The 14,246-nt window shown below is 49.6% G+C and overlaps 1 protein-coding gene and 1 pseudogene across 1 annotated transcript in view; both read right to left on the bottom strand.

Annotated features, from left to right (window-relative positions):
• Positions 1-8,619: 8,619 nt before the first annotated feature.
• LOC119447007 (U1 spliceosomal RNA) lies at positions 8,620-8,755 on the bottom strand (annotated as a pseudogene).
• A 1,946-nt stretch (positions 8,756-10,701) lies between these two features.
• LOC119445568 (monocarboxylate transporter 9) overlaps positions 10,702-14,246 on the bottom strand; it is a 117,230-nt gene continuing 113,685 nt past the window's right edge. The window contains exon 5 of the mRNA XM_037709836.2: positions 10,702-11,885. Within this exon, the coding sequence (XP_037565764.1) occupies positions 11,599-11,885 (287 nt within the window). The 3' untranslated portion in view covers positions 10,702-11,598. The remainder of the gene's footprint in view (positions 11,886-14,246) is intronic.

The raw sequence follows: 14,246 nt of genomic DNA, 5'->3' as shown, positions 1-14,246 counted from the left end.
ACCGGCGCTGATAGACAAGGTCGGCATCGCCCGTGTCCCGCGGAGGTAGTTTTCGGTAGGCACCTTGAACGGGAGGCCTGGCTCTGTTCTTTGCTCTCGACTTGCACCTGCAGGAACTGCATGACCTTTCGCACGTCCTCTCGCCGTGACCTCGGAGTAGCCCCGTCATCGGGTTCAGTCTCCTTCATGCGTTGACAGTAGAGAATAGCGATATCTTCGGGAAGCGATCGCATAAGGATGCGATGAAGGATGACCGCGTATTCTGACGCTGGAACCCCGAGGCTGTCGAGGCAGCTTGTACGAAAGTGCACCTCTCCGTAGAGTTCCCGCAGCTGCGATACCTGAGAAGAGCGATCAATGTGCACGATGGCAAGCAAACAGTCGATGTGGTCGTCAACGAGGGCGGTATGATGGCCGAACCTCTCTCGGAGAATTTTCACTGCTACAGCGTAGTTCGCTTCCGCCAGACACACACCTTCGATTGCACGCTTCGCTGTGCCGGTTAAGTAGGATCTTAAATACGAAAATTTCTCTATGTCAGAAAGCTCGCGGTTGTTATGGATCATGGCCTCGAAATGTTCCCAGAACCCCTGCCACTCGCGAAGTTCACCGGAGAAAACGGGTACCTGTAGTTTCGGTAGGGCAACTCATTGTAACGGTGCTCGGGAACTTGCTTGAGTGGAGACACCTTGGGTGGCGGTTAGAGCGCTCGGTGTGGCGCTGTCTCCGGCTCTTGCAGCTGAATTCAGAATGAAGCGGACCCGGCTCATGGTGTTGCGGATTTTGTCGTGGTACTCCAGAGCGACGGTCGCTTCGGCCTCATCACCGCCGTCCATGAGGTCGGCAATCGTCTCGTTGAGCGCTGCCAGCGCCGAGTCCTTGTCCTGCAGGTCATCCAAAATATCTTGCCGGTCGGATGGCAAAGGATGCTCTGTTTGCAGCGCTTCGGTAGCGGGCGAGATGAGCCTTGTAGCAGTGGCTCGAAGTAACCCTCTGCTGCGTCGAAGTCGATCCATCGTCGGTGCAGGACGCCAGTCTTCTCCCGGGTTTCGGCACCATAAACTATGTTGGAGACAGAAACTGACGTCCGTCGGTTGCGGTTTATTGAACCAACTGGGCAAGATGGCGCTACCGCGAGCCTTCGTCTCACGCGTTCTCTCCTCTTCGTCGTCTTCAGTTTTCATCATCGTCATCCGTTTTGCGGCAAAAGGGCCAGCAGATCCTGTATGTAAGACAGGTAGGATTCCGTCGATGTTTGGGCACGTGATGCTAGGTGCTTCTTTGCCGCGATCTTTCGAGCAAGAGACTTGCCGAACAGAGCACGCATCTTTCCTTTGCAGGTATCATAGCTTCCGATTTCCTCTTCGTGATTCTGGAACCACACCCTAGCTGTACCTTGAAGATAAAATAGGATGTTGGCCAACATGACCATATCATCCCATCGATTGTTCTCTCTTGCACGCTCGTACATCGCCAACCACTCTTCAACGTCGACATCATCAGTCGCACAAAACGTGCCTGAATCTCTGGGCTGGGCAACGACAGCTGTTAACGCTGCCACAGTTGCAGTGGGAATCATCTCTTCGGTCATTGTGGAAAGAGCAAGGTGTCGACCACTGTGGAGCTCCATTGTATCGAGTTGGCGCTCCTCACCGCCACTAAAAATGTGACGGGGATAAGAGTAGGCAAAAAACAAGGGAAATGTATTGACAGAGTACATACAAATCGAAGCCGAGAGAGACAGACAAATAACTTTTATTCGGCTCCTGAGGAACTGCATTGGGATGCCCCCTTTTAGGGTGAGTCCGTAGCAGTCGCAGGCTGCTCCCACGCAGGGACTGGAAGACCGTGGCCCTACGCCCTCTCGCAGGCCTTCTGGACAGCCTGAGGTTGAACCGAGAATTGTAGCGATTTGGGCCTGTTGGTTGTACATCGGAAATAGTTTGAAGCGCAAATACACAGACACAAAAGAGCACACGAGACACAGACGAGCGCTCGTCTGTGTCTCGTGTGCTCTTTTTGTGTCTGTGTATTTGCGCTTCAAGCTATTTCCGTTGAACCGAGAGGTCGCCACTTTTAAGCGCTTCCTCCCAGTCCTCTTCTTTGCTGAACTCTGTGCCGCGTAACACAGGCCATGTAAGCTAATAAGCAATACGCCTCTCCGCAGTCCGGACATTTCGGTTTGATGTCCGGCGAGAAGTGACTAAACCTGCCCCTCGAAGGAAAAGACCCCTTTTGGAGCATCCTGTAGGCCGTCGATTGCGGTCGAGTGACGTTAGGATGAGGATGTGGGAAAGCCCTCCAAGACAGTTCATTATCTCGTGGAAAGTGAGAAGCAAGTCCCTTTACCTTCCGGCGTCCCCGCCTGATAATCAGCTGGAAACGCCGTGGTGAGTGAAACGACGCGCGCGGTCATTCGCATACTCATTGGCGTTGGGATCATGGGGTGTACGTAGCTCCCCATGAGGGCCTGGAACCATTTTATGGTGTGAAACCCGGCCGCCCCCTCGCTGCCGAGGATGGCCGCTGCCTCCCGCAAGATCGAGCCCGAGGCGAAAGCCTGTGAAAATATTTGGACGCAATAGGTCCTTGATTGCTATAGCTGGCGATTTGCTCTACCACTGTTGCCGAAATATTTCTAACGGAGGCAGAACATAGGAGTTTGCCACTATGGTCGACCGAGACCAATGCGAAGCAATCAGAACACCCGTGCTAGGCTGCATCGACAAAGGTCGTGAGATCGGGACTATCTGCCACCAATTTCAATAAATAACGGGCCCGCGCTATGCGGCGCCCTACATTGTATTGTGGGTGGACATTTTTTGGAAGTGGATCTACCGTAAGCGTACCTCTGATCGAGGACAGTAGAGTCACTTTACGCTCGTTAGCCTCCGTAAGACCGCAGTCTATGGATTCCAGGATGCGCCTACCAGCCCGCCAGGACGATAGACACATGGTCTGAGCCATCCGCTGTGCATCGATCACCTCCGAGAGGAAGTCATGCATGCCCAATTCCATGAGCTTCTCGGTGCTGGAGTTGATAGGCAAGCCTGGAAATCGCTTTATGCTATTGCGAATTAGTGCATCGATCTTTGCCTCTTCCCTTTTGGACTAGTGCAGCGCCGAAGCGATGTAATTAATGTGGCTCATGAGAAACGCATAGTGGAGCCGCAGGAGAATGCTCTCGCTGAGCCCTCCCCTGCGGTTCGAGACCCCGAGTATGAGCCTAAGCATGTTCTCTGTCTTGGAGGTGATTCGGGCTGTGAGTTGCCACCCCTTACACTCCAGCAGGAGTCCGAGGATCCTGATGGAGTCTACCCTGGACATTTCCTGCCCATCCCATGTGTATAGAGCTATGGTAATCTGCTTCTCACCCCTTGTCGGGCGGGTCTGTAAGTAACTCGGATTGAGCCGGTGACAGGCTCATGCCCGAACCGACTAGAAAGTTCTCCGTGATCTCTAGTGCCTATTGAAGCGCCTGCTCTACTCTCGCGACGGACCCCCCCCCCCCCTCCATGCTCAACACGGTGATATCGCCCACATAGAGAGCATGGTTATTCCCGTGCACCATGGCGAGTCGCTCCGAGAGGTCCTTCTTGGCAATATTGCAGAGCAGACTAGAGATGACTGCCCCCTGTGGGGTGCTTCTCGTTCCCAAGGTAAATTCCTGGGATTTGACTCGACCCATCTTGATGGTAGCCCTGCGATCCCTGAAAAAGGAGCTAACGTATGCGTGGAAGCGTTGTCCAAGATCCCCATTTGAAACCGCCTCAAGTAAAACTTGTGCGAGATATTGTCAAAAGCTTCAGCCAAGTCTACAGCTAGTAAGCCTCGAGAATCCCTGGTGTAGTTTCAATAATTTGTCTTTTGATAAGAAGCATGACGTCCTATGTGGATATTGCAAGTATAAATCCTACCATATTGTGTGAAAATTGCAATTTGCATTCCATGTACCGCGATACCCGATTGTGGCACCCCCTTCGCCTTTGGCTATGACCGATTTTGTCAATCGCCAATCTCTGATTACCCTTGGACTACGACTCATCAAGTAATTTTTGAGGAGGTTCCCTTTGCCCCCCACTCTCATCGGTGGGTCCACCGAGAACGTACTTCGTTGCACTGCAGTTTGTACAGTTCATTAGAGTAGGCTTCAATTTCGCGATTGAGATGCGCAATTTTCTTTCGAAGACTGCGATTAAGTGTTCGCGTCCACCATCGGGCTAGGGTGGAATTCTTGGCCCCTAAGAGATGCACGAGGCGTGCATCCTTCCGATTAACCCTCAGATCCGTTTTGACAAGCTTGGTCGCAGCATTAGCATCCTCCGTGAGCCTTGCAAAGGGGTTGTCTAAGCTATCGTATTCATCCTGGTCCTCATTTCGCAATTTCCGAAAGGCCTCCCAGTTCGTTACATTAAATTTCCTGAGGGAAGCTGCATTGGCTGGTAGGGTAAAAGCCTCTATGAAGTGGTCGCTGCCTAGATTCTCTTGCAAATTTGTCACCCTGCTCCGGGGACGTTCTTGACGGACGCCAAGTCCAGAGTTGTGTCTCGGACCACTGATGTGCCAGTTCTCGTCGGGTATTGTGGATCCGTAATCAGTCCCAGTGAACAGTCCGATTCCACCTTTAGTAGGTTGTTACCCTTGGGGGACTGCCTAGGGCGGCTCCAAGCGTCGCGCACAGCGTTAAAGCACGGCCTATGGACAAAAAAAAAGTGCGGCCTGCCGCGTCGGGCGCGTTGCAATGGGAGTGAATGTGACAACCATAGTTGCATTGTCTGCCGCTTGGCTGGGCCGAACGGCGCTAGTCATCGGCGATGGAACGCGCCGTCTGCTGGCACGCGCGACGGCGTTCCAAGCGCGTTCCTGATGATTTGCTATGCCGATGCCAGACAACAGCCCCCGACGTGTGGCGCCGCGGCGGATCACACCGTTTTCGATGCACGCGGCAGGCCACACTTTTTTTTATCCAGCGGCCGTGGTTAAAGTCTCCCGCAACTGCGATGTGGGCTCCCTTGGCCAGGGCCATAACTTTTTCCATGATCGAAGCGAACGCGTGCAGGTTGTCCGACGGCGAGCTGTAGACATTCCGGATGAATACACTGTTCATGAACCAGCGGTTGGGGATGATTTCGACCATAATCACCTCCGCCCTGGATTTTCCCAGCTGTAGTGTGTGTTCCTGAAAGCAGCATTTTCTTGCGACCAAGGCTGCCAAACCCCGCTTGCCCTCCTTGCGCACCGAGACGGCTGATAGCCCGGGAAGGTTAGCGCATCACCGAGAGTTTTCTGTCACATAGTTACGTTTGGTTTGACCGCCTGAGAAGCCTCAAGCTGCTGCAGCGGAGCCCTGCGCCTTTTGAAACTAGCACAGTTCCACTGCCACACGACCAGCTCATTAACGTTGTCCACCATGATTATTGTTCTGAATTAGCCACTCCCACTACCGCGCCTGCAGGCGACTGTGCCCTGTTCGGGCCTTTCGGAGGCGAGCCTGCTGTAGCTAGCGCTAGCTGTGGAATTTGAAGAAACTGCAACATGTTAAGTAGGGTATTCATGCTATCAGCAAGTTTAATCTATAGCTGCATGCTTTCCAGAGCCTTGCTGTTGGACTCGGTCTCCATATTGTTCCACTCCCCTGGTGGGGGCGAGGCCCTACGTTCACCCGAGCGCACCTGTGCCTCCCACCGTGTTCGAACTGAATTTGGCGTTCTTCTAGAATTCACTTCGTTCATAGCTAATGACTCTGTAAACTGTTTTCGCTTAGTCTCAGGCCACTTTGACGCCAGCGTATTACGGATAACCTTGAGTAGTTATCGAACGCGTCTAAGCCTAACGAGAGAAATCTGTGAGATCCCAGCGCCACCTGTCGGTGAAGTCGGGAGATAGGGGGCGCCGATGGCATGTGGCCTCTGAGATGGGTTGACATCGGAGGCTATGGTAGACAGCTTGTACTGCATGTCTGTTTCGCCCCAGATCGGCGGATAAGACAGAAGTACAAATAAAACGCGTTCCTGGCTTCCAATGCGCTGCTTCTCGAATTTTCAGGACGCACACACCGATAGAATCACGTAGGTGCACTATGTATGGGAAATTCAAAGCGTAATGGAATTGCGTCCCGCAAGTAAACTGCGCTATTATTCTATACTAAAACTGCCCTGCTGCAACGTTCGTTCGCAGAACGTTAACATCATTTCCCTTAGCCCCGCTATGACGCTAACGTTAAACTAAATCTGGCTGATCTCGAAAGAAGAGATTCGTCGCGCCAACTGCAGCGAACAACAACAAGGTCGGCGACAGAGGCAGCGGGAGTAGATCGATGAAGATGTGGCATGCCATTGCGACGGCAGAAACAAAGTCTACAATTCATGGCGTTGAAACGTGCCAACAAAACTTGCGAAGAACTACACAAGCGATTGGAGAACGACTGATTGCACAATTACATAAGCGTGCCAAAGCGCTGCCGCAACGGATGAACAGCAACAAGCCCGACTATCTGCGGACGTTGCATATAAGCATCTCGAGGCCGACGAACGTCTCTCTTTGGCAACGGCTGCGACGGCCATCTTCAAGCCGGACTTCATCAACAACTCGTTTGGCTTGTGCGTTCTGTATGAGAGAGACTGCCGCACAAGAAAGGCTTGGACTCCGTCACGGCCCCGATATAGCCCGTTTTATCGAGGGCGCCGGCATTTTTGCGGTCACAGCGTCGTGTATCGCTAGCTTATTACGCCGCCATGCTGGTATGTGGGATCACACTGCAATGTGTACAGCGGACATGCGTTGACGACGAGTTGCAAGTTTTCGCGTTTGCCTGAGAGGTCTCAACAAGTTTTTGTGACCGGGAAAGTTCTTCGCGTGTCGTTACTAAGCGTTGAGCTTCGATATCGACCGCGAATTTTCCCCGATCAACGAGACCCACAGGACTGGTTGAAGGATATACGCATTCGTGTAAGTCAGAGCGGTGCCTGGGAGAGGTGAAAAACAAACAAACTACTCTCTGAAACATCAATTTTATTCTCTGAAGTGATACAGCGCGCGATGCGTGACGTCGACTAAACAGCTTGTCGGCGAAATTCGGAAGCACGGGAAAGCCCATGTGCACTGTAGGGTCGGCCGGCCCACGGTAGGCGTGGCTTTGGTTACAAAACGAAAAGAAATACACCTTCATTTTCTTCGTCGGCAAGTACCGTTTTTATAATGCGTCCTCGCCCAACTTCCACCAGAACATTGGTTGCCAAGCATGATAACCTTATTACACAATCCGCCTTCTTCATTTACCTGTGCTGCCTTCTGCCGCATGCCGCGGGAAACGTTTTGGAATGGTGCCGGGCCTTTCGCCGGTTGATTTGTGAACCTGGGCCTTGTTGAGGGCACATCGGTTGTGCGTTTCGTGGATCGCGAATAAGGATAAATGGCGTCTTCGGGGCAGCATAGTGTTCCTAAAAACCATGTAGCACTCACCAACTATATATATATATATATATATATATATATATATATATATATATAGAGAGAGAGAGAGAGAGAGAGGGTGAGCAGGCCTGAGTGCGCTGCTGTGTTAGCAGTGCGGCTGATAAAGGCACACCGAGTTCCCTTTGCCGGCGCGGCTGCTCTGGAGTGTGTTGTCGCTGACTTCTGCACTTGCGCCTCGCTTTTTTTTCTTTATTTTACACATTCTTTAGGCATTTCGCATAAATCAGTGCTCGAGCGTGCAGCCTTCCGCGTCAGATTTAGCAGAGCCGTGCACTGCTTTACATCGACATTTACAGCCACACATCGTTGTTAACGTCAAATATTGGGGAAAAGGTGCAACGCTGATTTGAAATAATGTCAAAACGTAGAATTAAACACACATATCTGCGCATATGAGCCGCGCAGTATGAGCGTCCGAGCCACTTAAACAACGGCAACTGTGATCACGCTATTAATTTATAACTGATTCTCGCTTTTGTTTAACTTCATACAGTTTTTATTATTAATTGTATTTTTAGAGAAAACTGTGCTCGCATAAGCGCGCATTTAACTGAGCGAGGCGGTTCTTTATGCTGGTGTACCGAATGTACCGTGTCTTGTTTCGCATTTGACGCATAGGTAAAGAATACATCTCAGGAATTAAGAAATGAGTCAGCATGACAACACGTACCGACCCACCGATGCATCTTAGTTGCATCTCTGTCGCTGTCTGCCAGGCACTGCTGTTCAAGCCCACTGCGGCTTTGGCAGGCCCGATTCTTCCATTGTATTGCACTCAAGTCATTAATAAAGTATTATTATTAATGTGACCAGCAGCCTATGGGAACGGTGACGTACAGATCTAGCGCTGTGTCGCTGCTTGCCGCTAATTGCATACGCGTCGTGCGAAGCGAAGAGTAGTTGATTTCAAATCGCTAATGCCAGACCTGAACTATAAAAGCAGTTTCCTTCGTCATAACTTGCTTATTTTTCAAAATGTACAGGTCCGCCGGTAACGGGTGCATTATCTCCGCGGCTCCAGGCCTAACCTTCGTTGAACAGGAACATCATTGGCACGGCTTCTGAGGGTTGAAGCTTTTTCATGTCAACTTGGTACGTATGTTGACTTACTTTGAGCGCGATTAGAGAGAGAGAGAGCAACCGAGAGAGGAAAAAAATGCATGCCCCATTTGCCCCAGTTTGGGGTATTAGCAGGGGTCAGCACGAGCGCAGTGCAATGCCCCCGCCTCTCCCTGGGGTCACCGCCTAGCTGATCACGGTAATCCCGGCACCAGGTAATTATATTAATTATATATACAAACAAAGGCGTTGCGGATATCGCGTTATCGGTCCGACGGCCGATCGCGTGGGGTTCAGTCGATCGATAGTCGACAGGCTGATTTTATCGGTGCCGTCGACAAGTACGTCGCAGTACAACTCGCGCTCGTCGGTTGCGTCTGGTAGGCTGTGATAAAATGGTCTCAGCGACAAACTGTGCTGAATAGTCAGTCGGCCAATCGTTTTCATGAGTGTCTTGCCGGTCTTGTATCAACCCAGTGTTACCGCACCTTAAACGAGTACGCGAAGTCAGGCATGCACTGCCACTACCAGCAAGCGAGGACCGACGCTGCAAGAAGACTTCTTCAGCAACGTGATGTTTTCGAGCGTCATCCAAATGTAACTCAGGGATTTATCGATAAATTTGCTATTATAGCCATTAATGCAAGGCGGCAACTATATGTACGTGGTTCCCTGTGCATGCAGTCCGGACGAAGCCCACGCAGCTCTCTGTTTTACAGTGAAGTTAGTCTTACGCTACGCACGTTTTCGGTACCGCACCGACGTCAAGCTACCTGGCGAGTTTCAACGGGGTACACGGCACGACTGTGCCGTGAACCCCGTTGAAAAAAAAAAAAAGCGCGTGCGCGCTCGTTTTTTTTTTTTTTCGGGGGGACTTTCCCCGAGCAGGAGCGGCACGCGCGCGAACTTTCCAAAACATTTCTCGACTAATCCGGCAGGGCTGGGCGCATGCGCCGTCAGGCCGTGAAAAAGCGGATTGAACAGATAAACTTTAACGTGCGTGCACGAAGAACTTGGTTGACTTCGTCCATTCGACTAGTTGGCCAACTCCAGTACGCACCTTCCGTTCATATCCGAGTTTGATCATGAGTGTCGAGTTCTTCGCCGTGCGCTCACTGGAAACAAAATCTTCAGAAACTACACGCCAAGTCCTTTCTGTTTGTGCTGGCAATCAATCCTAAGCGGACGTTTGTCAGCAACCGCAGCGACGGAGCCCAAGAAGTCGCCACGGCTGAAGATGCACTCCATGTTCGCTTCAGAAATTATGTTTGCAGCAGAATACAGGACAGTAGTAACCAGTTAACCCTGAGACATCTAGCATCGCAGCAGTCACAGACGGAACACGTTATAATCGCTACTAATTCTTAGTGCCACTACTGCCGTTGAACGCTACAGCTGGGACAAACAGCGATCCGCACATACCAGTGCGATTAGGAGAGCGGCGCGGCGCGCTGGTTCGAGGCTTTCTGTAGCGAGAGCTACATTGGCTGTATTCTCGCCGTTTCGTTGTGTTCGGTGGCCGCACCGCGAGCTGAGCCATTTCCTAGCAACCTCCACAGCTGGCAGCGCCGCTCGCAGCGCCATCTGGCATAAGCGCTTACTCCATTTCTTTACCGACGCCGCCCAAGACGAAAAACAGAATTCTGGCGCACCAGCGCTAGACGCGGCAAGCACACGACGAAAAGCAGCATCTCTTGACAAGATGCGATAAGCAATGACATTCTGCCACTGCCATCTATTATACTGTGCTTAGCCTAAGATGTAGCCCCTGCAGTGAACGAAATACAATAATGGAAGCGACTTAAATTTATGCAGACCGCTTTACTCATCGAGAAAGCACATCATTAGCTCTCAATTTGTTCTCTTAATGAATAATTCCCCAGCCTTGCAGAAACAAACTGGCTCATATGAAGCATTACAAAGATATATATTCATGTACGTTAACCTGCGGGGCTGGAGGCCACGAATAAGCTCCAGAAGTGTTTAAGTTTTGATGAGGTATTTCCTGTAAGAGCTGTCTGCTACCATGCACATTGTATTCCTTGTATTTGTCTGTACCAACTTTCAGTTAAACCAGCCAGGAAAAGCTTACGAAATGCGTGCTTCGAATGCGTGCGTGATGATTTACGATTTGTGTGTAGTGTTAACGGGCATATGGCAATGTAGCTGTTTAGCGCAGTGATTGACTCGGAGCTCCTGAGTCGGTGTTTCTTTTTCTGTTTATTACGGTCTTCAAAGCCTCCGTGGTAAACAATGTGGCTTGCGCCATATCAAAAATCTATTCGAAAACACTCAAAATAAAAAAACGGATAAAAACACCAAGGGAAACACACGAGAGACTAGATGGGGCGGATGACGAGACCAGCTGGAGTTGCAGAGCTGCGAACTGGGCTAATTGGTACATTGTAAAACGGCTAAGAACAAGCGCGTCCTGCAGGACCTCAATAAAGTTTTTCCAGTCCAGTCCAAACCAGCGGAAACACACGGGAGTCCAGATGAAAAGTCGTCCGTCGCCAGTCCCTTCCAGCTTGTCCCGTCGTCTTTTGATCTGGTCTCTCGTGTGTTACCGCTGATTTTTTACCCGTTTTACAATGTACTAACTAGCCCAGTTATGTACTTTACTATCTCCAAATGAGAATATCTGAGAGTTTCTGAGCACTCTAACATATACTATTCTAACAAATTTCAGAGATATTAAAACAAATTTCTGAGATGTTTCCGGGAATTTCAGAAATATCTCAGATATTTGGTACATTTTTGTCATTTTCCGCCGTACGGAAAGGGTGCAGAGACGTTTTGTCGTCCGCTGCGTGGCGAACATGTCTTACCCCATCATGTGAAGTCGTGTAACCATGCGCGCATTCGGTAACGCATTTATGTCGCGCTCCCCGTGTAACCCTAGTTTCAGAGTAGACAAAGCGGGTTAAAAGCAGCCCGACAACCGTGTTACAAGCCATGTTCTTGGGTACTCCGGTCTTGGCGCCCGCTGTATTTCTCCGAAGCGGGGCAATCTTTCGAGTGGACTTGCACATGTCGTGTTGAACAAAATAATTCGTCTGCGGAGCCTCATGTTGAGGCTGTTGTGCATTCAGGATCACAGTTCTTCGCGTTCGGCCCAGTGTGGTCATCCTCCTTGCCGCCAGACTCCATGGCCGCGAAACCGGGGTTGCAGTAGATGGCATGGCCAGCGACGACGATGGCGTCAGTGGCCCCCGCTGCATGTGGCTGCCATGCCTTGCGCTTGCGGCCCTCGCTCAGGCGCACGGCTAGCCAAACCAGGCCAACCGCAAAGACACCGCCCGAGAGGAACCGGTACATGTTGTCGTAGGAACCGACGTGGTCGCGGAAGTAGCCTGCAGGAGCGAGCAGCGGATGCATTTACTATTTCCAGCAATCCAAGTATTATACGAGCTGGGGCGCTATAACGTTAAATGATTCCAAACTGTTTTGATTCCAGACTCCTGACATCAAATTTACGGAACCACCCACGCAAGCATCGGGCGGTGACCTAGCTGCAGCGTTGTCTGAACAACTCAGTCAAACACTCTCCTCGTTTATAGGAGGTCACCTTTGTTCGTATTCAAAACCAATAACATTGTCTACACTCAGCGGTTTTTCTTATCTAATTGGCTGACAAGAGGCGAGGAGCACGCTCTAGTGGATAGGGTTTCGATGAGGCCAAGCCAGCACAGTGAAAACAGATAAGCGCATGAAGAGGGTGGTGCCGGCTTCTCTGATTCGTCCACTTCGCCTTGCCTAGCTTGCAGTGGCTGGTCAAAAATGGCGGCGGCGTGCAACGGAAGGATAAGAATGCTACTAAAACGGATCCTCAGCAAGGAAGAGTAGGCATAGTGATATCTTATGCATGCCGAAAGGGCTCGATAACGTTTTACTGCCACGCAAAAAGGTTTATCATGCGCCAATAAATACATGCTCACCGGCAGGTGCGAGTAGCGAGGGCCTGAGCGATCGGCGGGCAGCCATCTTCGATTCCTTTCGGAACGGGGCAGTCTGTGGCTACTCAGAAAAAATTCAGTTTTGTTCGGCATATTAATGCATTTTTTCGCGTACACGTAACTTTGACGTGGTGGGTTTTTGCGGTTTTGTGATGTCGCATGACAGACAGGCGAAGTGGGTGGACCCAGAAAACATTGGAGCAATAGTAGAGGGCTAATGGCAAAAAGGCGTCGAATCAGGAATGATAATTTTCTTTTGTGCGGTTTAATCATGGATAATCAGTCTGTACACATTATATGAGATGGGAACTATCGCGGTTTTTGTGACGTCGCGTGACAGACAGGGCAAGCTGGGAGTGGCCCAAAAATGTTTTTGCAAATCGTAGAGGCTGATTGCAGAAATTGGAATGAAAAGAGTTCGAAATATTTTGCGTTATAGCGCCCCTGGTATTCCCTTCAGAGGAAGCTTTAGCTTGCACCTTGCTGCTTTCTTTCTTTTCGCTCGATTATTACACGCTAAAATCACTATATAATATGAAGCACCCGGTAGTTGGGGACTCGAAAATAACATTAACCACCTGAGGCTCTTTGACGTACACGTAAATGTAGGTGCACGAGCATTTTTCATTTCGCTGCCATCGAAAGACGACCAGCGCGGCCGCGAGCGAAGCCTTGTTCACGACTTCAGCAACGTGTTGCCATAGCCCCTAAGATACCGCGATGGGTATGAGGGAGCAGCAACTCTTATTTTGTATCCAAACGCATGTTGCACGCACAAATGCTCACACGATAAAACCGCTCGGTCGATTTTAATTTAATGTGTTTTATTCGTGAGAGATAGCTAATGCATACCAAATGGAGGAAGCCCAACTTTAAGTTATGACCGCGTATTAATTATGTTTGCCAAAAATCGGTACGTCTTCTTTTTTGAAGAAAGAAGTATCGATATTGTTACGCTGCACCAAGAATAGGTGCCACATTCTTGTGAATTGCATCAGGTAAAATATATAGAACGGAAAATTTTCACGTATTTGTTGGTTGCCTAGGTGAAGTTGTTACAAAGCTAAGAAAGGTTTCGTAAAGTCTATATGCGAAATTAGTGGCATGTTTTTGATTTACGTGCAATTAATCAGTCTATTACACTTCAGATGTCTTAACAGGGGTCATATATATGATTCTTTAGTCATTAGAATTAACCGTGGTGCATGAGCTTTTCATTATAATTGTGAAATTTAAAGCAATATTTATGAAAAAAATTTACATCCTGAATAAAAATTGTAGTTCTAAGAGTGATTATATATTTTAATTTTTTTAAGAGCAACAGGCTTCATTCATATCGGAGCTGTAGATGGTGAGAAAAACGATTGCTCCGTTTCCATGTATACAGAGATAAGGGTTATCCGGCTGCATAATATCTGCTATTTAGTGTGTAGGCATAAAAAATAATCGCAAATTATTATAGTACGGGGGTAGCGGTTTGCTGAATGAGCTGCTTTCATAGCCTGCGTTCGACGCAGCAAAAACAAGCTTTTCTTCCGTCTTAAGACTTACAATTAGCAAGAAAAAGTTTAATAAAAACATGTATGATTTTCTGTTAAAGGAACCTAAATTTATACGCAAACTGGAACAGTACAAAACCAACGCATCAAAGAGGGACGTTAACGCCAGAATAACACTAAATGCACAAAGCACGTAGAACCATTGAGAGCGAAAGGACAGTTGCAGGTTAAGTATACCAAGGATGGTATGCTTACCCTG

Source organism: Dermacentor silvarum, chromosome 3, assembly GCF_013339745.2.
Source record: "Dermacentor silvarum isolate Dsil-2018 chromosome 3, BIME_Dsil_1.4, whole genome shotgun sequence".
NCBI lineage: Eukaryota > Metazoa > Arthropoda > Arachnida > Ixodida > Ixodidae > Dermacentor > Dermacentor silvarum.
The sequence above is the reverse complement of the archived record's forward strand: the minus strand, read 5'-3'. Positions and strand labels throughout refer to the sequence as shown.